Source organism: Misgurnus anguillicaudatus, chromosome 3 (assembly GCF_027580225.2).
Source record: "Misgurnus anguillicaudatus chromosome 3, ASM2758022v2, whole genome shotgun sequence".
In the NCBI taxonomy this organism is placed as follows: Eukaryota; Metazoa; Chordata; class Actinopteri; order Cypriniformes; family Cobitidae; genus Misgurnus; species Misgurnus anguillicaudatus.
The window spans coordinates 16,287,043-16,312,688 of record NC_073339.2 but is presented as its reverse complement, the minus strand read 5'-3'; the positions used below and the strand labels follow the sequence as shown (position 1 = coordinate 16,312,688).

The window sequence follows — 25,646 nt, the reverse complement described above, 5'->3', positions numbered from 1 at the left end:
TGACGTTTATAACAAACCAAACCGTTTGAAAATCGGTAAAAATTAAGCAAGTTATGGTCATTTAAAAGTACCTGCATCATTAAAACTCAATGCTACGAGTGAGCGAGCGCCCTGTCGTAAGATGGCCGCCAAAATGCGGACGTTGCACTCCATTGGCCAGCAGCGCGGACGAGCCATCTAGCCTTTATACAACATGCAAATAAATATGTTTTCGCGGATAAAACAAGAAGAAAATAAACGCGATTGGGATCATATATTGTGTATCTGTGTTTTTACCGTCATGTCGGGTATTTTAATAAACAATACAGTATAGTTATTATAATGCAACACTTATCAAAATAGCCTTTAGCTAGCACATTACAGAATAACAAAGTGAGTGTTATTTCTAGATTTGAAAAATAGGTTTTAGGGATAATTTCGAATGGTAAAGCTCAAATTTATCTTTTTGTAAAAAAGTAATTTGACACAAAGTCAAAGAGGTGAAGACATTTAATCAAAGAAAAGAGGGATAAAACACTGTTAATAGATCATTGTCAGTAATATAATAATAATAACAAAGAATGATAATTAGATGCCATCTAATCTGCAGGCTTCATTTTTGTGAGATAGCTGTTTCGAAAATCTGATGGTTCACCACTAGGGGGAGTTGATTACAAATAAGCAGTGTCGTCTAATATGGTTTTTAGGTGAACTTGGGTCAGTTTTATTATGCAAGTTCATAAAACATTTATCCTTTGGAATGATCGTACTAAGGTACCAGTTTGCCTACTTTTTGTTTATAGACAGATTTAATGACAAACATGTGCATAATTAAAAGGGGGGTTAAAGTCTTTCTGTTTGCCCTAAAAAAATAAAAAAACTGAATACACTTTGAATTAATGGCTTTTTGTATATACTTTATTATACTTGTATTATTTAATTTTCCTAAAAACTTTTATTTTAGAAAAATCTTGCAATTATTGTGTAAAAAGTGTAAAATGTTTGGAGTGTAAAATCTTGTTGCTTTTACATTTTTATCAGCAGGTGTTTCGAACGCTTAAAAAGAGCAAATCATTTCTGTGGCTAAAAGGCATTTCTAGATTCATTTAAGGCCAATTAAATAATAGCCAACAATGATAACAAAAATAGCTGCAGTTGTATAAATAAACAACAGTCCTAACAGTAGCAGTTTAGTTTATGCATGATGGGGGGAGTGTTCAAATCCACAGATTTAAATAAGCAAAAATAAATTGATTCAACTTAAAATATCTGGTTGATTGAGAGAAATCATTTAAATGTGCATTAAACTAAAACACAGAGTAATGAAAGGTATATTTCAAGGTTTAAGTCAAGTGTACTTATTTATTTGGTTTAAAACAACATCAGGATTAACAGTGGGTCTGATTGGATTTACTAAGTTAACTCAAAGATTTTATACCAAGTTCAAGGGTTTGATATTGCATATGAAAAACATGTACATAAGTATACCTAAGTTAATCAGTTCGATCAAATAAAAAAGTAAAAAAGCAAATTAAAACATCTGTTAAAGAAAGTCTTCCATAATCAATTCAATTTTATTTATATACTGTAGCACTTTTCACAATTGTTTAATTATTTCAAAGCAGCTTTACATTAATTAAAAAAGGAAAAACACATAAAAATCAGACTTAGCCAGGCATAGCTGATTCTATAGAGGATAAATTATATATTAGATACTATATTATACAACTTTAAAAACATTAAAAATGAAAATAATTAAAACGTGTAATTTTTTTTTTTTATTAAATATGTTCAAGGACGAGACAGGATCTGCATCAGACGTTCAGCCAGCGGTCTGTGGTCATGAAGTCTGAGGCTGAAATACAACCTGAAGATGAGAAAGAAAGGAAATGTCAACATTCATTAATTCTAATTCATTATGATGGCATTAAATAATGTGATCAAATAGATAGTTAAAAAAGCATTCATTACCTCATCCGTGAAAACAGCATCTCCCATCATTCCCCTCTCCTTCAGTCATTAAGCTTTGTCTGTGTTATGTGTCTAGCGCCCTGTAGTGATGAAAATGTACATTTAAAACAATATTACTATACAACTAACTACACAAAGACAAACCAAGTAATCTGCAAAATGTAGTTTTCTACTCGGTCTGTTACCTCATTTTGTATGAGAGTAGCTCTTCTTCATCATACTCAGTTTACCAATCTGAATAACTCAGTAACTAAAACCAGTCATGATCTAAGATCTGCCTGAGGGTCGGACGATTACTTGGATTCATGGCCAGGCACCATCTTAACAGATCACAGATGTCTGTACAAGTTTTAGGAGAGAGCTGGTTAGTCATCATTACACACAAATGGCAATAATAATCATGGCATAAAGAGACGCTTTTGTTGTCATTTAATAATACTGCAAGTCTGGCTGTCTATCATCTAAAGGTAATTTGTTACCTAACTGTCGTAAGTCGCACAAGTAAATTTGTACAGTTTGGTTAAAGAGAACCAAAGCTTTAATTAAAAAAAGAATCATTTCAATAAATAAAACACAATGCAATTTTTTTAAAACTTCAATCTTAAACTGGCGGTCTTCTTCCTCATCTAAGAGGCTTTTAAAGGAGATAGGAGATGAGACTCTCATTGGTTTATTGAACGTTACACTGAAAACACACCCATTACTCTTTACGAGAATAGAAACAACCCTTTTAGACCATGCGCTTAGCCCCTGGTCATAGACAGACAGTACCTCAGGTTAAGATGATGGCACAGTGATGTAATACATTGGCGAGCCACTAAATGACTGTTTAGCTTAACACAATAAAATCTAACATCTTGCCAGACAGACCGTATCCTCATATAATATTAATTGTGGATTTGATCAGAGGCTTTGTGTGTGCATGTTGATCAGTCATTTTCACTCACCCTTTGATAAACCCTTTTTCTTCAGGTTGTCCAAAGAAAACTTGTTGTGAGGAAAGGGGTAAGTTCCAAGCACCATGAAGTGCAGCAAAGCACCTAATGCCCAGACGTTTGCTGGCATGGCGTGGAATGTATTGGCTGTTTGGATCTCGGGCGGGGTGCAACACCGAGCTCCTGTACACAAAACATCATGTTAAGTCACTTTGTAAAAGATGATCCTGCACTGACAGCAGGTTTCAATACTCTATATAAAAGCTATATTAAAAAAATTCAGCTCACCTTTAAATTCGCAGGATTTATAGCCTTTATATTTAAGAAGATGTCCAAGCCCAAAGTCAATTAACTTCAGGTCCATTGTTGATTCCTGTACCAAGAAGTTCCTGGCATGGAGGTCTGTATGGAAAACTCCATTATCCAGACAGTGTTTTACTGCCATTACTGCCTGATGCATCAGAATTCTTGCTGTATTTTCGTTTAGTTTTCTTTCACGAGTAACAAAACGCCTCAAGGTTTTGCTTTGCAGAGGGTAATGCAACACGAGGTTGTGAAATTGTCTAGTCTCATAAAAGTCAAACAACTCTATGACATTGGGGCAGTGGGGCGCATCTTTTAACTTAAGCAGCAGCGCCACTTCTGTAATGAGCGGTCCGGCGTATCCAGGCTGGAGAAAAAATGGTCAACAAATTACAATTAGATAGAACAAATATCTTGTATTGGTGTGTAATCGCTGTACTATCTATTTTCTGTTTAGTTCACTTCATCAAATTTTATGACAACTTACAATCTGAAGAGTTCTTTCATTCTTTTGTTTGCGTATTCGCTTGATGGCAACCTGTAAAGAGAAAAAACAACACTTAGTTAATTTCTCCTGAGCTGACTGAAGCGGCTCACCTGACACTGCACACATAACTTGAAAGTTTGAGAAACTACAAACTTTAAAACATTGTTTAGATCAAGTGGACATATAAATTTAGGCAAACACTGTGTTCGATATAAATACAAGTGCATTACCAGAGTGCCATCCCATTTACGGATCCCTTTGCACACTTTGCCACAGCCACCCCGCCCAAGCACTTTATTCTCCAAGAGTTGATATTTATAATGAAAAGTTTCTGGAAAAAAAAACACAGAAAAATGATAAGATTACAGTACATGTTAACACTCATACACAGCATACATTTCCAGGTACAGAAGAAAATGATGAAGAAACCATTTCACATATTGGAGCAACCCACCCTAGGACTAATGAAGTCAGTACACTCACCTTGTTCTGAGGGTTCATCAAATTTCATCTCGCTTAGCGCTTGAATAGGTCGTTGAAAAACATTTTTATCCTTTGGCCTGACAACTTTATCGTCTTCTGGCCATTGATTTCTGGGATTTTCAAGAGCTTTTGGCCTGGGATTTTTATCTTCTTTTGGTCCAGGATTTTTAGTTCTACTTGGGTTATGAATCCAAGGATGTCTGAGATTTCCAAAAACTTTTGGCCTGACAGCTTTTTCATCTTTTGACCCAGGAGCTTTTTTTGGGTCGGGATTTCCGCCACCTTTTAGCCCAATATTGGCTGGAACGGCACCTATCTGCTGTAGCCTGGCATTAGCTGCAGCGATGCCACCAAAACTTGCCAGATCCGCACCATCCATGGCATCAGGAATAGCTGGATCGGCATCTTTTTTCACTTTACTCTTCCCTTTTTTTCTCCAAGGGTTGTGAAAAAAGCGGCTCTTTGAAGCCTTTTGTTTGTTTTTCTTTAAGCCAACACTCTTTGATTGAGAATCTGCCAGATCAATAACTTCCCTAACATCAGGGATAGCTGGATCGGCTTCAATCTGTGAAATCGGCATTGACTCCACTTTGCCCCTCCCGAAGCATCCAAGGATGCATTGCATCAATGTCTTGCTTTTATCCGGATGAATCTTTGTTTTTGATTGGGGGCTGGCCAGAGCAGGAACATCCATGCCAACAGGAATATCTGAAATAGCCTTGGGCTGTTGAGTTGGCACAACAGTCACTTTTTCTCCCTGGAGGTTAGATTTGCGGCTTTTTGAAGCCTTTTGTTTCTGTTTCTTCGGACTAACGTCGGCCTTTGACTGTGATGCAAGATCAACAACTTCCCTAACATCAGGGATAGCTGGATCTGCTTTGAGCTGTGGAGTCGGCATTGACTCCACCTTGCCCCTCCAGGGACAGCCAAAGAAAGCCTTTCGTTTGTCCGGTTTCATTTCAGTGTTTAATTCCGAGCTCGCCAGACCAGCATCATCCTTTAGATTAGGATTAGCTGAAACCGCATTAAGCTGTGGAGATGACCAGAGGTGGGTCAGACAGACAGACAGACAGAAATATGTTTCTAGCCATGTTTAGAAGCCATGTTTCCATCCAAGGCTTTTTAGCAAAAAAGCTTTAGCGCATAAACGCAATGTCAATACCTCAAAAAATATTTTAGAAACACTTTGTCATTTGCTTTAACGCAAATAAATGTGATGTCACATGCTAGATCTTCATCACGCGCATAACAGCAAACATCGGGCGCTCTTATTGCAGCCTGAAACTTTCTGTTTTGATTTGCCCCACCAGAGTTGATCCTCCCTATACGCAGGGTACACAAGCTGCACTGAACTTAAACTTAAGCCGCTCTCACGTCATGAAGTGCTGAAATGTCAATCACTTATCCATAAAATGATTTGTGTTTATTAATGTTTAAATATTAAATTTTTTCTTCTCATAATCAGGTCCCTTTGGTGAAAGCACACTTATTTTAAAATGACTGAGACCACAAATCAGACTCGACCTGGCTAAGCTTTTATTGTAATAGCATTAGAGAAATAAGGTCAATAATTTGCTCAAGGTCAGATTTTTTTCCCTGATACACAAAAACTTATGTGACAATTCGCTTTCATCATTCGTGACGTCACCGCGAACACAATTTTATCGCCATTTGAATAGAAAACCTTTTTTACACACATTCACATGGTCGATAAGAAAACCTGGATGGAAACATGTCTATAAATGGACAGATAGTTGTAGTAAATGTAATGATGTAACACACCTCTGAAGGAATCAGTGTTTCCACTTTATCATTACGAAGGAATGGGTGCATTACATTCTTCCAAGTCTTCTTTATTGATTTCAAGACTTTATTGGTGCATTTTTCTACACCAAAAAACAAAAGATGATGGATGATAAATTGTTAGAAAATGCATTATCACAAAAGAGAATGACAAAGAACCATGGTCAGTGATAATACTTAATAAACACATTTAACAAACTGTCCACCCAGATACTATTTTATCAAATATCTATATGTAATTGAGTATCTAATTCTTTATAATAAATTCCTGAAAATACAGCAATGATTTTTGGATAAATAATGCTGTTAAAATAAGAAACTAAAACACACTAGAAGATATCAGTATCTACAAGGGCCGACAAAACTTTTAAGAAACAAACAGGGCACAGATTTAAAGATTGTAAAGAACACAAAATTTCCATCTGACCTTTGGGGCTGTTCGCCTCCTCAAATGCAGGAGTAAACTCCTTTACTCCTCCTCGTGGATGTGAACTACCGGCGCGTCTGTCTAACAAATGTCCGTTGTTCGGGACAATGTCAGGGACTGCATTCGGAAGGACAAGATCCATTCCACCATCATCACATCTCCATCCCAACACTGCAATTCAAAAAATAATGTTATAAAACTTGTCACTTAATGTCAATTTATCGTTTATTCAACTGTATAAAATATGTCAACTGTATGTCAAAATTTGGGTTTCTGTATTGGCAAACGCTTAAGTGAGAAGTGATGTCATGTGCCAAAGGAAAAGTAAAATGAGTAAAAGTACACAAGCACCACCTAGTGTCTATTTGTGCACGTGCATTAAGAATAATGTATGTAAAATTATCAGCATTAAAGCCAGATTTTGCTTTCATTTTCATCTTACTTGTTGGGATTTTCTGCTCTCCTCCTCCATTTGGATCCAAACCCCCGGCAGCGCGTCCGACCTCTAACGCAAGTCCGATGTCAGGGACATAGTCATAGGTCAACACAGCATTCGGTAGGAATGAATCCATCTCTCCTCCAAGCACTGCAATTACAATTCAATAAATAAATGCCTTCATTTGAAATGATCATTTTTCTTTTTGTCTAAATTGTATGGAAGCTGAGAGAGGCCATACATTATTATTATTTTTGCTTGCTTGTTTTCTCATAATTATGACTTAAAGGAACAGTATGTAAGAAATGTATATCAATTAATCATAAAATGGCCCTGATATGTCACTAGACATGAAGAAATCATTTTCATTTCAAATACTTAAATCACTCACAACAGTGGTCCGGCCAGGATATTATCATTTAAAAAGTGGAGTTGCAGCCCTCAACTGATGTTGATGATGTAATTTTGTGTATTGGCCACCAGCTGTGTGATTGCAGTACCAGTTTTAGCCACAAGTTTTGTGATTACAATACCAGTTTTGGCCACAATCCTACATACTGTTTCCCAATCCTACATAATTTTCTGGTGATCTTGAGATAACAAAAAGTTGTTATCCTGACAATCCAAATGTCATAATGTAATTTCCTGTCCATAATATTTAGTGGATTTTAAAGTGAACTGCCATACGTGTAGCTAAAAATTGCAGATAGATTAATACATAAATAAAGTTGAATGATTGGGGCCAGTTTCCCGGACAGTGATTAGACTATTCTGAGACTTAAATAAATGTGAGCTGTCCAAACTGAAAACAACTTGCATTGACACATCTTAAAATACATCAGTGCCCTCTGTTTTGCCTCAAAATGCACACAAGTAATGTTTTTAGTAAGGCATGTTTGTTAAAAGTAGTTATATTTCCTAAATAAATTAAAGCCTAGTCCTAGTTTAAAATTATCTCTGCCCGGGAAACCATCCCATAATGTGCATGAATTTAGGCACCATCTCTAAAGTAATAATGTACATGTTTCTATCTTCAATAGTATTTAACAGTTTATATTAATAAATATATATAAAAATGTAAAAGTGTACATTATAGCTGACAACAATATGAACACAGTTGGGTTTGTGACTGTTTGTTGACTAAAAGTCATTCCATTTAAATGCTGTAAAAAGTTGAAACGTGTATATTAAAGGAATATTCAATTTTCTTGAAGGAAAGGTCCGGATGGTTTGCTCACCACCATGTCATCCGGGATGTTGGTGTCTTTCTTTGTTCGGTCCAGTGGAAGTTGTGTTTTTTGAGGAAAACATTGCGGGATTTTTCTGGTTTTAGTGGACTTTGGTGGACACCAGCAATTAATACTTAACACTTAGCGGTTTTTTTCAATTGAGTTTCAAAGGACTATAAACAATCCCAAACGAGGCATAAGGGTCTTATCTAGCAAAACGATTGTCATATTTGACAATAAAAATAACAAATATACACTTTTAAAGCACAACTTCTCGTCTAGATTCGGTCGTGATGTGTCAGCCTGACCCGACGCAATACGTCATCACGTCAAGCGGTCACAGAGGACGATCGCGAAACTCCGCCTCAGTGTTTAAAAGTGTTGAGAAAGAGGACCGTCCTACGTTGTTGTATGTCAACTGATACTAATTAATGTCTTTGTGTCAGTTTATTGTTTAAAATGGTCCGCAAATGTGCGTTTTTAGGGATGCTCGTATCAGTTAATATTCCCGACCGACAACCGTAGCTTCTGAACCGAACATTAACGTTAACTTATAAGATTTTAATATGAAATTGTCATTGAGTAAAAATACAGTTGACGGTTGTATGAACTTTGTGTCGTGTTTCTCTGTTTGTGCAAAGAGAGAGATGTTTATGGTCAGGGTCAGAGGCCATCAGCGAACGTCTGTCCGGATGTGCGCGAGACGGAGACGGACCGCGTCATCTTCGGCGGACACGCGCGCGTCTCCGTTCAGCTTCCAAACACCCATACAAATTTCTCATACAAATCAGATCGTCAGGGCAGCAATAATTTGTGTCATATACAGGAAATTCACAAATTAAAGATAGAAAAGTGGGCTCATGACGACACGCACCATGTATTAACAATTTTTTTTTTCTTTTAACTGATAACGTTAATCGGTCATAAATTCTTACCTTCGGTTGACGGTTAAACGGTCAATGTGAACATCCCTATGCGTTTTACATATGTAACACGTGACCTCCCTACATCACTACACATTTACGTTGTGGACAGGACCTAGACGAAAAGTTGTGGTTTAAAAGAGCATATTTTTTATTTTTCTTGTCAAAAATGACAATCGTTTCGCTAGATAAGACCCTTATGTTGTTGAGTTAAGTATTAATTGTTGGTGTCTATTAAAGTCCATTAAAAAAATCCTTCAATGTTTTCCTTAAAAAACATAATATCTTCTCGACTGAACACAGAAAGACATCAACATTTTGGATGACATGGTGGTAAGTAAATTATCTGGATTTTTCTTTTAAGAAAATGGAATATACCTTTAAGGCGTAACTTTAGAGACAGTCCCTAAATCCACCACTGTCAAATTGTCAACTACATACTGACAAATCGAATCCCTGATCAAAGTAAAATCATGCTAGTTTACGTTTTAAATATTGCTGTCTACAAAAACAAAACAATATGTTCACGTACATATATCAAGTACACATAAGCTTTAATCACATCACAAGAACACAACTTTTGTTAACTTGAGATAACGAGGAATTAAATCGTGATCATGAGAAAACAAGCAAGCAAAAATAAAAATAGTACACAACCTCGTCTTCCGTAAATGAACATCACATTTACATCCAAAAAACATGGTTAACGGTACTGTAGTAAAACCACAAAATTAACATGGTTTTGCTTATAGTAATCACATAAAACCCATGGTTAATTTTCGTGAGGGATATTAAAACAAGGCATCATACGGCGTAATTCTTATCTTAAATTGCTGGGATGTTTTATGAATTTTGGTCGCTTTTTGTTAACGTTAAATGAGTCCAAATCTGTCTGCTTTTTCTGCCGGTCAAGAAAAAACGGCGGGTAAAATGTCAAGTACACGAGCCACCTGGTGTGTCTAACGTTACGTGTACATGTGTATTAACAACACAGTAACTGTATACTTATCAGCATGAAATTCAGACTTTTTGATTTAACTTAATCTTACCTCTTTGGCGTTTCGCCTCAGTAAGTGTTGGATAAACATCCACCATCTCCTCATCATACTCCTCATCCATGCTTTCAACATCTGTTCCTTCCATGTCCTTTTCGGACAATGGTGTTACAGGACGAAACATGATATTGAGGAATAACTGAAAGACTTAACTGTCCTTAGACTCGGTTTACAGAGAGTTGAAATCTAAGTAAACCGTCTGTCCGTACACAGTGCGTCAAGCAGTTTAAAGTTGCGAACTTTTGGAAAGTCTGCAAATTCACTTGGTAATCTGTACAGTAGCGTTCGGAGTCAACCAAAGGCAAGCGTTCAGATCAGTCAAATGATACCGGTTTCATCCGGCTGAGCCTTTTATAGGCACCGAGTGTGATGTAATGGTGCCATGACAACCATATAGAACGCCTCATGGAACCATTATGACATCACACCATATGACATGACTCTGTTCTGTAATTAACGTTACGGCTCAACTGTGATGAGTTTCTTATTTTATTTGTATGTCCCTTGTAATCTTTAATTAAAACTATTTACAACTTTTTGACTTTTTATTGTAGATATATATGAATATCATATCAAAACTCTATGATATGTCTTAACGCTTATTGCTACTTTTTAAAATGTATTTTACAATATGTATAGATGCTATTTTGGTATTAAAATATTTAGATCTATTGTATTATTCATTTACAACCAATAGATGGCGCTATGTTAATTACCAGTAATGTTAAAAGAACAAGAGTAGGCCTATTAGTCGAGAGTAAACACAGACATGCTCAGATTGAATGGACATTTTATTTAAATCATCAAAAGGCATCAAATGTCATATATTTTAATGCATGATACACAAATGAAGTTTTTTTCATTGCTCAAAATCCTTCACACATATCAAATAGTTAAACACTGGCAGACAGTCAAAAACAGACATAAAGTTAAACATAAACCCTCATCCCTTACAGCAGTTAAAGCATCAGCAGAGTTACATATTGCTGGGTTTACTGCAGGGTTAAATTCACTAAACACTACTTAATATTCATTCCTAAACACATTAAAGAAAATTTGACATGTTGAGTGATGAAAAACCACCACAGAGACTAAGGGTCATGGACAAAATACTGTATGAGATGAGAGGAAAAGATCTTAAAAAATGTTTCCACTACCACTATTATTTTTCCTGCCCCAAAACCAATTTTATGCAACAATCTCCTAACTTTGGTAAGATAACATAAAGCCTAAAGGTTAACCTTCTAAGAACCGAGCTTTGGTTTGTCTTTTTTTTCAGACAACAGTAAATAGAGATAGACCTTATTAAAAATGTTACCTTATTAAAGGTATCAATGTTTTTACATTATAGATTGTATGTTGAAATCTCTCAAACTTGCTGATACTCTGAACTTTATGAACTACATCTAAACACAGTTTAAGAAACATCTTCATTCACTGTTAAATTTACCTTAAAGCTTAATAACCATATACCACCAAAAACATGTTGGAAGTCACACTTTCTGTTAATGCAATTCATTTTTATCACCACCAGGTGGCGACTGTAGATCAAACATGCAGTCACTGTTTCATTTCTCTACAAGGGTTTGAGTGGAGATGAGCACGTGGACCTGTGTGATGATAATAAGCAATTGTTTAAAGACATATCACAATGATGATAACTTTAGTATAGGGATGAACATTCCCTACTGAAAAACAGCTAAAACCAACCTAAGCTAGTTGACTGGTCTGGTCTCCCAGCTTGGTTTTAGCTGGTGTAGCAGACTGGTTTTAGAGGTTTTTAGGGCCCACTTTTAGCTGTTCAGATCGAAAAACCAGCTTTACCAGGCTGAAAGCTTGTAAGAGTGGTCTTAGCTGGTTTACGCTGGCCCTCCAAGCCTGGCAAAGCTGCATACAACTGGTTTTACTGACTGGTCAAGCTAGTTCTTTGTTTATTACATTTTCTTTTTTTAATAGATTTACAATATCAAAATTGTAATACATGTGTCTCATAGCAGTACATACAGTCATCCTTCATGCAATGGTTGTTCAGTGATAGTAATAATAATCATGCACAAATATCAAGCAAGTAATATAGGGGCGGTTTCCCGGACAGGGATTAGACTAGTCCTAGACTTAAACACTTTTAAGAGCTCTCCAAACTGAAAACAACTTTCACTAACAGATCTTAAAATACATCAGGGCCCTTTGTTTTACTTCAAGATGCACACAGGTAATGTTTTTAGTAATGCATGTTGTTTAAAACTAGTTATATTTCCTAATTAACTAAGGCCTAGTCCTGGATTAAGCTAATCCTGGTCCGGGAAACCGCCCCATAGTGTTTCTCTCCTGCTGTCAAAGCAAGAAAGAAAGTTTGCCGATACATGACAGTGAATGTGTTAATGCAAGTTAAACAAACCTGTTAGCCGGCACTTTCATTTTTGAGCATTTTCTGAAAATCAACATACCCAAAATAAAATGTCTGCAGCTCTTAAAGCCTATGGACTATATTCATAATTCTAGTCTTGTTTGAAACTAGACACGTGACATATTTTTGCCCAACACCTCAGAGAGACGGTTTCAGCTGTAACTACATAAACATGCGGCTGTCGTGGTCGGCATGTAACTTCCGGTAAACTCCGCTAAGAATAAATAACAACAAAGTTCTTTAAACGGTGTTTATTTGTATAACAAGCAAAAAAACAACACATAGATCACCTAGGAAACCAAAACATTTGTTATTTTTGACAAGGCATTTGTTCAAGAGATCAGTTTAGCAACTAGCCAGACCATTAAAAAAACGAAACTGGATGTGTCCGATGAAAGCGTCTATAGGAACAGAGTAAAACAAGGTAAAATATACATAAATGACTTTCGATTTCTTTGAAAAACATTCACAAATATATGAAATTGTCATGTCAAACACCCGGGGTCACCATAAAGGTAAAGTGAATGTCTTATGATTCAAATTTAAGAATGATACTCCAAAAAATTTAGTTTCTGCACTGGAAAAAATTATTTTTTAGAATGCTTTTTCTTGATGAGCAAAACAACCCAAGAAAATAAGTCATTATAAATAATATTTATATTTTTTGCAGTGTGTGAGCTTTTTTTTTAAGTGCACCAGGAGATTCCAAAATAACAAAATAAGAAAGAGCACTACATACTACATGGCTATCAATTCAAAACTTATCTGCCCACCGAAGCACAAAACTATTTCAGAAAAAAATATTTGTACATTATAACAAAATACTTGTTATGTTGAATGTGGTCGCTCGGGAATGGACTCCAGATTCCAGTCCTTGCTTATCTGTGTCAGTTGAAGGCCTATTTTACATCACAAGGAGAAAACACACACGTTGGCACACACACTTTATAATTACAAATGCCTTATGTTTGCCAAATAACTTATGATTATAATGGTCAGCATTGCTGGTAATACTCATATTTTCCCCCACTTATCTTATTTTCTTGTTTTTAGTTTTTATATATTTTATGCATCAGATTCATAAAAATGCATTTACATAACATGTCATAAACAAATGAACCCATGTAAAACTCATGCCTTAGTCATCTCCACTGTTATTTTTATAATCAAAAAACAACATGAAACAAAAAAAAACTGTAAATACATGATCAACATAACAAAACAAACTTTTGCAACTTGCTGTATCTGAGAAGCAGCTTTACTGATCGTTCCATCTCTGGCTCTCACACTCCAAACAAAAAAATATTATCTGCAGTCGACGATCCACGATGGAGATGTTTATATCTAACCTCTGGAGAAAATCTGATCATATCTTTAACTCTGTGAACTAACGTTAGCCATAAACTAAGTAACACAAAACCACATGAAAGTGTTAGAAGAAGCAGAAGTAGTTGCGAATAAAATTACGACAACAAAATCAACTGTCAGACAAGCTAAAGTTAAGCAGAAAGGAAAAGACAAATGCATGAGATGTGGATAAGCCAAGGAAATGCCCAGCATATGGCAAAATATGTAATGAGTCCTCACAGAAGAACCATTTTAGCCGCATGTGCAAAACGGCAAAACAAAAAGGCATGTCTAGAAAGTTTGAGAAGAATGTTCACAACATAGGACAAGAAGAAATGTTTATGGGTACCATTGAGATTAGACAACAAGAGCAAACAGCTAAGGAACAGGAGGTACAAATGAATACTGTCTATACAGCTGAAAATGAGAAATTAACTCAAGAATTCAAAATAAACAACTGTATACTTACCTTTAAGCTAGACACAGGAGCTGAGTGTAACATGTTGTCATATAAAGACTTTGAAAAAATCACTAACAAGGCCACACTGTTGACGAAGTCGAACTGCAGGTTACTTATTCTGGCCACACGAAAAGGTTAAGGCCATGCTTAAATGTGATTACAAAGAGAATGAGTTTGGGCTAGAATTCCAAATAGTAAATGAAAACTCACCAGCTGTTCTAGGCAGAAAAGCATGCTCAAAATGGACTGATTAAAAGAGTTTACAAAGTAGAGAATAAGGATCAAAGTGACATACTGAGTGAATACAAAGAGTTTTCTGGGTTAGGATGTGTATCAGGACTGCACAATATACAGCTAAACCCAGATGTTGCTCCAGTCATTCATGCACCACAGAAAATACCTGAAGCACTAAAGGAAAGGGTATAAATGGAACTGAAAAGGATGGAGGATCTTGGAGTTATCGTGAAGCAAACCGAGCCCACTGATTGCGTTAACAGTATGGTGAAAAAAATACTACGTCTAGTAATACTACTATGTCAACGTCTACTAAAAACGTAATATCTAAGCCTCTGTAGCACTTTAGAAACATGAAATAAAAGTAACCGGTGGTAGATGTAATGTTGCGTCACGCAGCATCAGGCGCAAATGGGTAAAACAGGTTTTATCGTAGATTTTGTCCAAGCCCATTGACTCGTATTAGATGTGCTGTGAGGTAAGGTATTACTCCGCCGCCAGGAACGTTGTTTGTATTCTTGCAATTGGCAAAGGTGGATTATCGCCACCAACTGGGCTGGAGGGTCTATTATTCAAGCTCTAAGCGGAAGAATGTACGGGTGTGAGGCGTTTGGAAAAAAAGGTCCACAAGTTAACAACGAATGCTAAAACAGCTGTTGGAAAGCATCTTTTGCAGCGATTTTTGTGTGAGCATATCAGTGAACACCCCTGACCACTCGGTGAGTTTCACGTCTTTGTAAACGAAAGTTTAATGTATTTTAGGAAGGATTGTTCCAGTGCACCATTAAACCATAAACAATCTGAAAACAGGGCTTTAAGTGTAAAATACCGAACTTGTCCTTTAATAAAGCCATAAAGAGAGAACACTACCTGTTACGCACAGTTGAAGAAATAATATCTGAAATGCCAAACGCAAAAATATTTTCAGTACTCTATGCTAATCATGGATTTTGGCAAGAGAGCTCTAAACTATGTACTTTTAATACTCCTTTTGGTAGATATCGTTTTTTAAGACTTCCATTTGGCGTAGTATCAGCTCCAGAAGTGTTTCAAAAATGCATTGCACAAAGACTATAAGACTTGGAAGGAGTTGTGAACATAGTGGATAACATTCTGGTGTGTGGTGAAGACGTGGAACAGCATTACATGAGACTAAGACAACTGCTAGACAGAATAAGAAACATTAATTTAAAGCTGAACAAAGACAAATGCAAGATCAGGATGACTGAAGTCAGCTACGTTGGACATATTCTGACTGCAGAGGGGATAAAGCCAGATCCAGAGAAAGTCCGAGCAATACTGAACATGCCAGAGCCAGTGGACAAGGCTGCACTGATGAGGTTCTTAGGCCTGCTACAGTATCTGGCTAAGTTTGTTCCACATCAATCAGACGTCAGTGCTCCTCTAAGGAAAGGTCTAGAACGTGATGTAGCTTGGCATTGGGAACCAGAGCAACAGAAGAGCTTTGATGAACTGAAATTGCTTGTGAGTGAAGAAAAGAACTTACCTGTTCCGATGGCTTACTCTTTAAGAACTGGCGACTTGTGGTCCCACAAAGCTTGAGAGCTGATATGCTAGCAAGAGTTCATGAATCTCATCCTAGGTATTGTTAAATGTAAGGAGAGGACAAGAGATGTCATGTTCTGGCCCAGCGTGGCAAGTCAAATTGAGGATGTAGTGTAGTGTTGAAGTGTGCATCTGTAATACTTTTAGACGCAGTAACACCAAAGAACCACTCATCTTCCGTGACATTCAATTTAGGGCATTTGCAGAAAACTGGGAGTTTGTTCTTTCCACATTTAGTCCTGGATTTCCGCAGTTGAATGGACAAAGTGACCGAACAATTCAGACAGTAAAGAACCTGTTAAAGAAAGCACAGGAAAGTTTGAGAGATCCTTATATTGCTCTATTGGAATACAGAAATACACCTCTGAATGGTGTCAAACTGTCCCCGGCACAGTTGCTTATGGGTCCTTATGGCCCCCACAAAACCTATATATATCCACTATATATATCCACACTAACATAATATTAAAACATAGAACACATCTCCCATAATATACATATATACCTACATACATACCGACATAAAATCATCCACACATAATATATAGGCTCCATATACATTCACATATACACATAAATACATCAGAATTGCTCGAAATGGATTAAGTAAAAACAAACACAGCCACTGTCCAAAAGTGGCAATTTTACTGTAGGATAACAGACAGAGCAATGCAATGTTAAGATTATCATGTTTGTAGTGGGATCCAGGGGATTAATATGCACAAAATACATTTCAAACCTAGTGGAGTTGGTAACTAATAATAGTAGTAAATGTGTAAAGTAGCATAAAATACAATTACATAATAAAGCAAGAAAAAAAACTACATCAAATGTGTATCTACTTAATGATTGGATTCCACAACTGATAACAACAACAACAACACATACATACATACATACAAGACAATACAGCATTTACTGTAGGTGTAGCAAGTGAACAAATTTTTAATTTAAGAAACTTACTATTGCGCTTCTGATTTGGCTGTAAGATTCGCTGAGAATGAATTGGCTTTGAGAATTTTCATTCCAAAATGGCGGCCGCCCTACCGAAGCGCCACCTAGTGACTGTTGCCAAAAACGCCACAGAGTTTCGCCTTGTTATTCTTTGATCACGTTTATCTATGTCTCTGTGATTTATTACTATCACCCATCATTGTTAACCAGCTATACGAAATACAAGTATTACAAGTAGCACGCACGCCTACGTGTATGTGCAGATCAGCAAAGATGACGCATTTTACAGACGCAAATTGAATCCTTGTAATCGTTTGTGATTGGTTACTACCACAGCAATCAAAACGTTGCTGAATAGGCATTTGGCTGGCTTCATTTTGACTTTATCCAGTCAAAAACTAAGGTGTGCAAAATGACACCTCGCTTGCTTACTATTAAAAAAAGACACCTCGGGCACGTTCAATGTCACACCGGTGCACAACGTTTTTCTACGGTTTCCGGGTTGAACGACATGTTTCCTGGAAACGTTGTGCAACGGAATGCAACAGGTTTTAGAAGCGTTTTTTCTTGTTTGGTGGGTGTGTCAGAAATGTCGGCCCAATCAGCGGCAAGATGTATAAAACCACGCGGTAGTAAAGAGACAGCTCGCTCAATGGGTTCAAGTTGGAATGGTGTCTTTCGTTCTGGACGGCAAGGTCAGTGACTGTAACATCGCAGGTCTTTTACAGTGTTAAACACACATTTATAATGATTTCATCAGGCTTCAGATACATTTAAAAAAGAACAAAGAATGGCCTCTCAGCTACCGTAGTTGCAACTCTTACGTCATCACAACAGGGCGCTCAACGCATCACCGTTTCTGTTTAATAAACGTTGTGCAACATTTTGTCGGGGCTGAACGCAGACCTCGCTTATAATGCGCTTTCCGAATGTACACTTCCTGTGCTTTTAAGTTCTCAAACCTCATCTAATTGGACAAAACAGAAACATAAGGCGTAGTTTTGTCGGAAGATTCAGGGCAGGAAGACGTGACTTTTAGTGATAAGAATCGATAGCCTATATATTTTTTAAAAATAAACATGATCGATCATACTAACCAGAAGCGCGCATATAAACAAAGGAAGATCTTTCAGGATTTTTCCTTATTTTTTTGTTGTTTTGGATTAAAATGTGGGATGTGTTTTAAAGAGTGGACCCTTACGTTGCAAATGATCTGGGCCCGGTTCCCCAAAACGTTCTTATCGCTAAGTAGTTCTTAACCTATTCCTTAACCTCTCTCTTAACCACATGCGTGTTTACACTAAATGCATAACCATGCTATAGTTAGCCAAGGAACTATAAAACTTCAAGTTTACAACAGTTTACAACAGTACAAGACTGTATATATGTAAACGAATATGCTGAATTACCTGTGGTGAAGATAGAAAGTAACTTAGCAACTTCAGTGTCCATTGAGCCCCATCTTGGAAAACTAACTCCAATATTGACTTTGGTCTTGATGTTTTTCCTGTCGCGTTGTCGTTTAAAATCCCTGTTTCGCTTCCTTGGCGACTTGTTTTAATGTCCTCGAGAATAGTTCTTCAACAGGCTTTCAAATCAAAGCATTAGATCGCAGGTTTATCTCGGCGTGCGGCTGTTGTAAAATCCGAAGGATTCAGTCTACGCAGGTCGCATATCCGGGCTGCATACGTCATCAAGCCTGGTTTATTTAAATTAACTGAGCATTACATTTGCAAGTCATAAGCATATTACATCAATTTACAATTAACTAAGAATAAATGTCAGCTTTATAATTGTTCATATTCTGAAATAAGACTGTCTTGATGACGTATACCGCCTACACATGCAACCTCCGTAGGCTTCAGCTAGCGGCCAGCTTGAGTGTACTCTGAAAGCGCGAAAGGCGGAGCTTGAATTTTTAGGAATGTCCCTCGTCGGCGAATGTATTTCAAAGATGGAGGCACAACATGGATTCAGCCAGAGAGTGACTCGACCGTATGTATTTTAAATAGCAGATTCTACACTTACGAGAATACTTTGATTAGTGAGGTGGAAGTAATTACACATGAATGAGCACATACTTTTGAAAGAAAACATGGGTTTTTGCTAAGAATTAACTAAAAATAGTACACAGTGGAGCTTTAAGAAAGGTCAAACAGTAAATCTGATTAAATAATTAATGATGACATTCTTTGATATTTACACACTTTGGGGTGGTTTCCCGAACAGGAATTAGTTTAAAACAGGACTAGGCCTTAGTTTGATTACAAAATATAACTAGTTTGATCAAACGTGCCTTATTAAAAACATTTACTTTTGAAGTACATTTTGAGGCCAAGCAATGGCCACTGATGTATTTTAAGATGTCAGTGCAAGTTGTTTTCAGTTTGGGCAGCTCTTATATTTGTTTTAGTCTAGGACTAGTCTAATACCTGTCCGGGAACCCCCCGCCCCCCCCCCCCAAACGTGTTTAATTGGTCTACTTTAATATCAACTAATTTTAATCGAATATTAACAATGGCTTGTCTACAAAAAGTCCAAGGTAAAAAGCTAACGCTAGCTAGCTATATTATTTAGCTATAAATATTTTTGGGGGAAAAGGCAAAAAAAAACATATACATTAATGGCTCAAATTTTGTTTCAATCTATCTTTACAAATATTAAATTACTATTCATATGTTGGTGTATCGATGAGCTAAAGTAGTGTGATTAAAAAATAACTCGAATGAGTATGATTCGCTTAATAAAATTGACGATACTCAAGTTTCTTCAAATGTTTATCCGATCCAATTTGATAGGAGGTGCTGTCTCGAAAAACGAGGGGTCTGAGAATGCGGGTCTGTAGCTGCAGGCTCCGAGTCTTAGTCAGGTGGAGGGAGGATGGCAGGTGCAGGAGGCAGCTTTTCAGATGACACACGGGTGTTCTTGGAGATGACGGCTGGCCGCCTGGTGGCATGCAGGTTCACCAGCCTCTCCTACTGGCGGATGAAGTCCCTCAATGTTTTAGTGTTTATTTGAGGAGAGGGATGCCTGTCTTGCACAGGATTGGGTCATCCACCAAGACCCAGTGCAGGATCCTGTCATAGGCTTAAGGATGCTGGCCTTCTCGGAGCTGGAACAAGAGGCTTTAGGTGGAGAGCAGCCACAGCAGCTTGACAAGCACATACATAAGCAGGTTGTGCTGCGGGCTGATGTCCTTGGCCATCTTCACTTTCTGGACCACGGCGGCGTCTGCAAGGTAATCCCTTTTTGTTCTGCAGTACAATGTGTTTCCCCAGTGTGTGCGGTACAGCTGGTGGTATATCTGTGGCTGCTTGTCGTGTTCCTCCACCGCATTCCAGACATCGAGGAGCCTGTTCCTCTGAGCAGTGTTGAAAAGAAGCTTCACCAGCACAGTAGAGAATTCCTCCAGCATCTGAAACCCGGGCAGAGGATTCTCACTGCAGACATCCTCCTGTAAAACATACAAAGTGAGATAACACACACACACAGAGAAAAAGGAGAGAGAGAAAAGTTGGTAAGTTCCAATCCATACAATGTTGTTTTTCATCCCAGGTGAAAACTAAAAATAAACTTTAAAAAAGTGTAATAAGTATATTTTCTACATTTTGTGCTATTTTTGTCAAATCCAAGTATAGTTAAGTGTATTCAATTATGTATTAACTTCAACTTAACATCTATTTGACTACACTTCAATTGTAAATAGTATACTAAAATGCAACAACACTAAAATAGTGCACTAAAATACATTACTGAAAACATGATTCATGAGCAATTAAGCACACTTACAGTACAATTTCATTGTATCGCCATTCTAATGGAAATACACCTAAAAATATATTTTTTGGACGTTTTGGACCCTAAGTTGAACAATTTGTAAGATATCTGCAGTAAAATATCAAAATACCACTATAGGCCAGTGTTATATATTTTGTCCAACTGATATCTATATCAATATCTCTAATGTTTTCAACTACTTGTAAATCGTGAGAAAATTGCCATTCTAAACAGTGCAGTGCAGTCGCCTGTCAATGACGTTAATATCCACGTGACCCTTTGTTACCGCCTTTAAAGACATAAAAACCACATGACAACAGTGTCGTGGAAAATGCGGAAGTATGCGTTAGCGCCTGTCAGGCCAGGGCCCTGAAGTTCTCTTCCAATGTCTCACCAAACAGCAGCTGGCATCGTGATTTGAGGCGATCAATGAGCGGCGCTGAGTAGACTCGGTGGTGCCGGCCTCTGCCCCCAAACACGGCGTTCGAGCTGCGGTCTGAGTTCCACCTGGCGATTCCACTGATGAGGTGGACCTGGAAAGGCCGTGCCGCACAGTGGCGAACCCCTCCAGGCTGTTGCTCCCACGACTGCCCTTGTAATAGGGCAGGTCCACACCGTTGATGGTCGTTGTGTGGGCAACCCGGTACATGGCCATGCCTGGTGGGTCCTGGATGCATTCCAGATGTCGCTGCTGGCTGGCCCACATCTCATCGATGGCTGCTGCAAACACAAAAAAACACAAACATGCATGGTGAGCTGTTGTCATTTTGCACGTATTGACATTGTGTGTGTGCGCGCATGTCTGTGCATATGTATGTGTGTGTGGTAGGGTTTTTTTTCACCAGGGGACTGACACTGCTCTCGTCGAGCCCTGCTGGACCCTTGAGCTCTTCAATGACCAAGACGAAATGTCTACTGGGCACCGAGGGTGACACAAAGGACATGATGTTTGAGCTGGTCCCGAGAGATGTAATGCCGCCTCCTCGTCACTCCCCACCTCCATTATGGCCGGGTCTCTGTCCCAAACAGCCTTGATGAGGAGCTGGATGTCCTCGCGGTTATAGGCCAGCATGCCCCGACCAACGGAGACTTGAAGGCGCCGTACTTCAACTTCAAGTGGGCCTCGGTCTGCAGAGCAGCATCAAAGCGATGAAGCCAGTGGAAAATGTCCAGCCTCACCACCATCCAGTCATCCACCCAAGGCTGGAAGCGTCTTCATGGCCCTCGGACCCTGTGCCTTGCAGCATCTCCGGTCGATGTAAAGAATCTTGGGTACAGGTTGATTGGCCAGTAAAACCGCTTCATCACGCCACGGCACATGGGCCCCAGCTTTTCCACAGACTCCAACAAAGGACACGATCTGGGAGAACTCGTTCCCGGTGCTGATGGCCGAGCCGTTGCCATCCCCAGACAATTTCTTCACCACCTACAACAAAACAAACAAATACAAAACAGTTTAGTTTTGCATAATGTGGTGTTTAATGTGGTGCTTATGCTTGTATGTGAAAACCCTTGCTTTCTTTGAGAAGTCTATTTTCAGGACGGTGTCGAACGTGGACAGTAGCTGGCTCTGGTAGTCCTGAACATTTTTCGCCTCGGCCACGAGGAAGGTGTGCTGCAGAGCCGCGCGCAGGGTAGCTCTCTGGGAAGAGGTGCCGCCTGGAACTCCCCGTGGCCCAAAGCAAGACAATGCCTCCGGGTTTCACCAAGGCCATGAGGAACGTGGTGTAGAGGTCCTTCCTCTGATAGTAGTCCTCCATATGGTTCTCCTGCACCTGCCGCCACACCTTAATCATGGTGTTCCCCTTTGTGCAGTCACACAGGAGGCGAATCACAGTTTTGTCCACCCCGCGCTTTACAGTCAGCTCAGCTGCGCTAGAATGGCATCGTTCCATGCGAGTCACCGACGCCTGGGAACACTCGCTCCACCCCTGGCACGATCCACAGGAAACCACCTCTGTCCCCATTGTGTACCAATCGGACACTTTGCAGATGTGACGTACCTAAAACACACATTGTAGAGAAAGAGAGAGATCACACATCAATCACAGATCAGCATTCATGTGTGTTAAAAGAGATCACCACAAAAAAAATGTTTTGTCATCGTTTACTCACTCTCATGTTGTTACAAACCTGTATAAATGTCTTTGTTCTGATGAATACAAAGGAAGATATTTTGAGGAATGTTTGTAACCAAATCATTCATGGACCAAATTGCCTTCCATAGTAGGAAAAAAGAATATTATGGAAGTGAATGGGGTACACAAACAGTTTGGTTACAAACATTTCTCAGAATATCTTTATTTATAAGAAATTTATACAGGTTTGTAACAACATGAGAGTGAGTGAATGATAACAGAATTTTCATTTTTGGGTGAACTATCCCTTTATGTAATCAATACTGATGTATGTATTACTATAATCACAGGTGTGAAGAGACAAAGCCTTACCCGGATGTGGTAACCACACTTGGAGAGGTATGTGTTGCCTCCGCGCCAGCGCACTTATCACCCCTCGGACACGTCAGGGAGCACTGCCACACTCTGATAGGGCACCAGAAGAAAACACGGTGGCAGAAAAAGGCCTGTGGAATGGGGATGCCGCCACTAACGAAGCCGGGTGAACAAATACATGAGGATTTGTGTTCGGACTTCGGACAGATGTGAGAGTCCGTGCACGTGAGAGAGACGTGGATGAGAGAATGCATGTATCTTTGTGCTCCCAGTGAACGGAATGTTGACAAAACTTACAAAATAACACTTCTCCAGTCACATAAAAGTCATGTGGGAACTGCTCGGAACTAAGGGCTTAGTGTCGAATTTCTTAATTTTTTCGCCGACAAAAGCAGAGTCGTGGAGAGCAGCTTCGCCATGGTTTCAGTGATTTGAAGGGGGTCTGAAATGACGGGAGGAGTGTGTCGGCCCAAATTTGCTTCCCCCAGTCTGCATTTCCTCCAGACATACTCTCCCACACAAAGACAGAATTTTATTAAAAATATGTAAAATTCAGCGAAATTTCGCGTTAACACTAGAGTCCGTGTTAATTTGCCAATTTCACGATTCCGTCCGCGATTCTGTGATCGCCCAAAATTATAGGGCCCAACATTGGAGTCTTCCCACAGCTGCACCCAGCCCTCCAGCTCCACCTGCAACACACCACATTTAGTTATTTATTTTCCATAAGGTGGCGGGGGTTAGTAACCAAGAGATTTTGTGAAATCCATTAACATTGCTTGTGTATGTTGTGATTTTACACTTACAGAATAGTCACTCTGCGACAAGGTGGTGGCAGACGCAGTCTGGCTGTTGGAGGTCGATGGCGGCTTCTCGGGGCGAGCATCAGGGGGAGACTCACCAGGTGCTGAGGACGGCAGGAATATCGGCTGTTCTGGATGCACACTAGACGTTGGCTGCTCTGGACACTCATCAGACACAGCCTTGCTTGTGGAGGTCACTGTAACCAACAGAGAATTTTATCGAGAATGTAGCGCCTAAAGTGATTTAGGGACTTGGTGGTGATGTCCTCCTCTTTCATCACCAGCCACTGCTTTGTAGAGGTGTACGCCCCCTGCGCCATTTTCCTCTCTTGGCCGGTCCCAGCTTGCGGGCCGGTCTGAAGGGTCTTGTGCAGGCTGTACCACTGCCACATCTCGAGGAACGTAAACGACCTGAAGCGGCTCTGCCCGTAAATGGCCCTGTCCACACTGACCTCGAGGTGGTAGGAGACCGGAGGGAACAGTCATTATTTGTTTTTTTTTTCAGGATGCCGGCATTCTTTTACATGCAGATCAATGATACTGAAATGTCACATAATGTAATTCATTTGTGAACATTTTTATTCTGTTTTGTGCAACATACTCACTACTTTATTTATTCAACATCATTCTCGACCAGCCATTTAAAGCTTTGGCCATTGTATTTTCCAAAGGTCAAATGAAGCTGGCCGAGATACTGCTCTTCTGATGGAGTCGACATCTTTTTAGCCGAAGACACAGACAAGCACAAAAACATTATATGCTGCAGTGTAAACATAGGGTGTAAACAAGATATATGTAGATATACCTTCCTCACAAGTCGTCTTTTGGTCCTCAATTGTTGTCTTTTTGAAGCACGCGTTTTGATTTGCCAGTGCATTGGCCTCCTTTGTTGCCCTAAGAAGACATTGTTGCCTATTTTTTGCACACTTGTGTCAGCTTGGGCTGCAATGGATCCATCTTCTCCTATAGGAAACAGCCTGTTATAATCATCATAATGATAAAAAATTATTCTTACCATGACAAATACAGAAGGTCATGATTTAGGTTAGGGATGTATGAACCTGTACAGTGAGGGAATTTGAACATGTAAGAATTTGAGGGAATTTGAACATGTAAGAAGGCGGCTTATTTTTGTCTTTTACAGTTTTGTTTTTTTAATGACAGACATTTGTGTCCTCAATGGACCACAGAGTAACTTTTTTAATTGACGCACACTGGTTAAAAGCATGGTTTTACTACAGTAAAAAACATGTTACTGTAGTAAAACCATGGATACCACAAAACAACCATAGTTTTGACAACCATGTTTTTCAAAAACCATTGCACTACTGTTACTGTAGTAAAACCATGGTTTGGCTCATAGTAATCAATACACCTACAACATGGTTACACTTTTACCACAATAAAACAATGGATAATTTTCGTAGCATGGTTAATTTGCGGTTACCATGGTTTAACTACATCCACCATGTTTTTATTTTATTTCATATGTAACGTTAGTAAACCCATGGTTAAGTTTCATAGGGCCAGTCAGTGAAACGATCAATGAAGTGCAACGATCTTGATACCGGACGCTTCGTTGTCACGCATCATCGAATAAATAGTAAAATCACG

General features: G+C 38.8%; 2 protein-coding genes and 2 long non-coding RNA genes across 6 annotated transcripts in view; 1 reads left to right on the top strand and 3 right to left on the bottom strand.

Moving 5' to 3' along the window:
* vwa11 (von Willebrand factor A domain containing 11) overlaps window positions 1–25,646 on the top strand; it is an 82,172-nt gene that overhangs the window by 2,199 nt on the left and 54,327 nt on the right. The window lies entirely within an intron of this gene.
* Window positions 1,336–10,394, bottom strand: LOC129444282 (uncharacterized). Its single transcript, XM_055204849.2, has 12 exons — window positions 10,026–10,394; window positions 6,831–6,974; window positions 6,389–6,559; window positions 5,941–6,044; window positions 4,159–5,188; window positions 3,906–4,006; window positions 3,676–3,726; window positions 3,174–3,555; window positions 2,898–3,068; window positions 2,136–2,289; window positions 1,951–2,030; window positions 1,336–1,846 (listed from the first exon to the last, which is right to left on the bottom strand). The coding sequence occupies exons 1-10, from the start codon at window positions 10,153–10,155 to the stop codon at window positions 2,201–2,203; spliced, it is 2,373 nt and encodes a 790-aa protein (XP_055060824.1). The 5' UTR covers window positions 10,156–10,394; the 3' UTR covers window positions 1,336–1,846; window positions 1,951–2,030; window positions 2,136–2,200.
* LOC129444281 (uncharacterized) lies at window positions 10,810–13,032 on the bottom strand. The gene is made up of 2 exons (XR_008644382.2): window positions 11,742–13,032; window positions 10,810–11,641 (listed from the first exon to the last, which is right to left on the bottom strand). It is a non-coding gene; the product is annotated as an uncharacterized lncRNA (long non-coding RNA).
* Window positions 21,332–24,763, bottom strand: LOC129444280 (uncharacterized). Of its 3 annotated transcripts, XR_012366528.1 has the most exons (5): window positions 24,638–24,763; window positions 24,036–24,484; window positions 23,227–23,921; window positions 21,956–22,779; window positions 21,332–21,496 (listed from the first exon to the last, which is right to left on the bottom strand). It is a non-coding gene; the product is annotated as an uncharacterized lncRNA (long non-coding RNA). The 3 variants fall into 3 exon arrangements; XR_012366522.1 differs by lacking the exon at window positions 21,332–21,496 and having other exon boundaries at window positions 21,876–22,779; XR_008644381.2 differs by lacking the exon at window positions 21,332–21,496 and having other exon boundaries at window positions 21,876–22,779; window positions 24,036–24,479; window positions 24,638–24,759.

Bases quoted from the DNA above. Each gene is read 5' to 3' on its own strand.
- LOC129444282 (XM_055204849.2), bottom strand. From the start codon at position 10,155: ATGTTTCGTCCTGTAACACCATTGTCCGAAAAGGACATGGAAGGAACA. The intron at 6,975-10,025 runs GTAAGATTAAGT...TTGTAATTGCAG, and splicing joins TGAGGCGAAACGCCAAAGAG to TGCTTGGAGGAGAGATGGAT. The intron at 3,727-3,905 runs GTAATGCACTTG...TTCTCTTTACAG, and splicing joins GTAAATGGGATGGCACTCTG to GTTGCCATCAAGCGAATACG.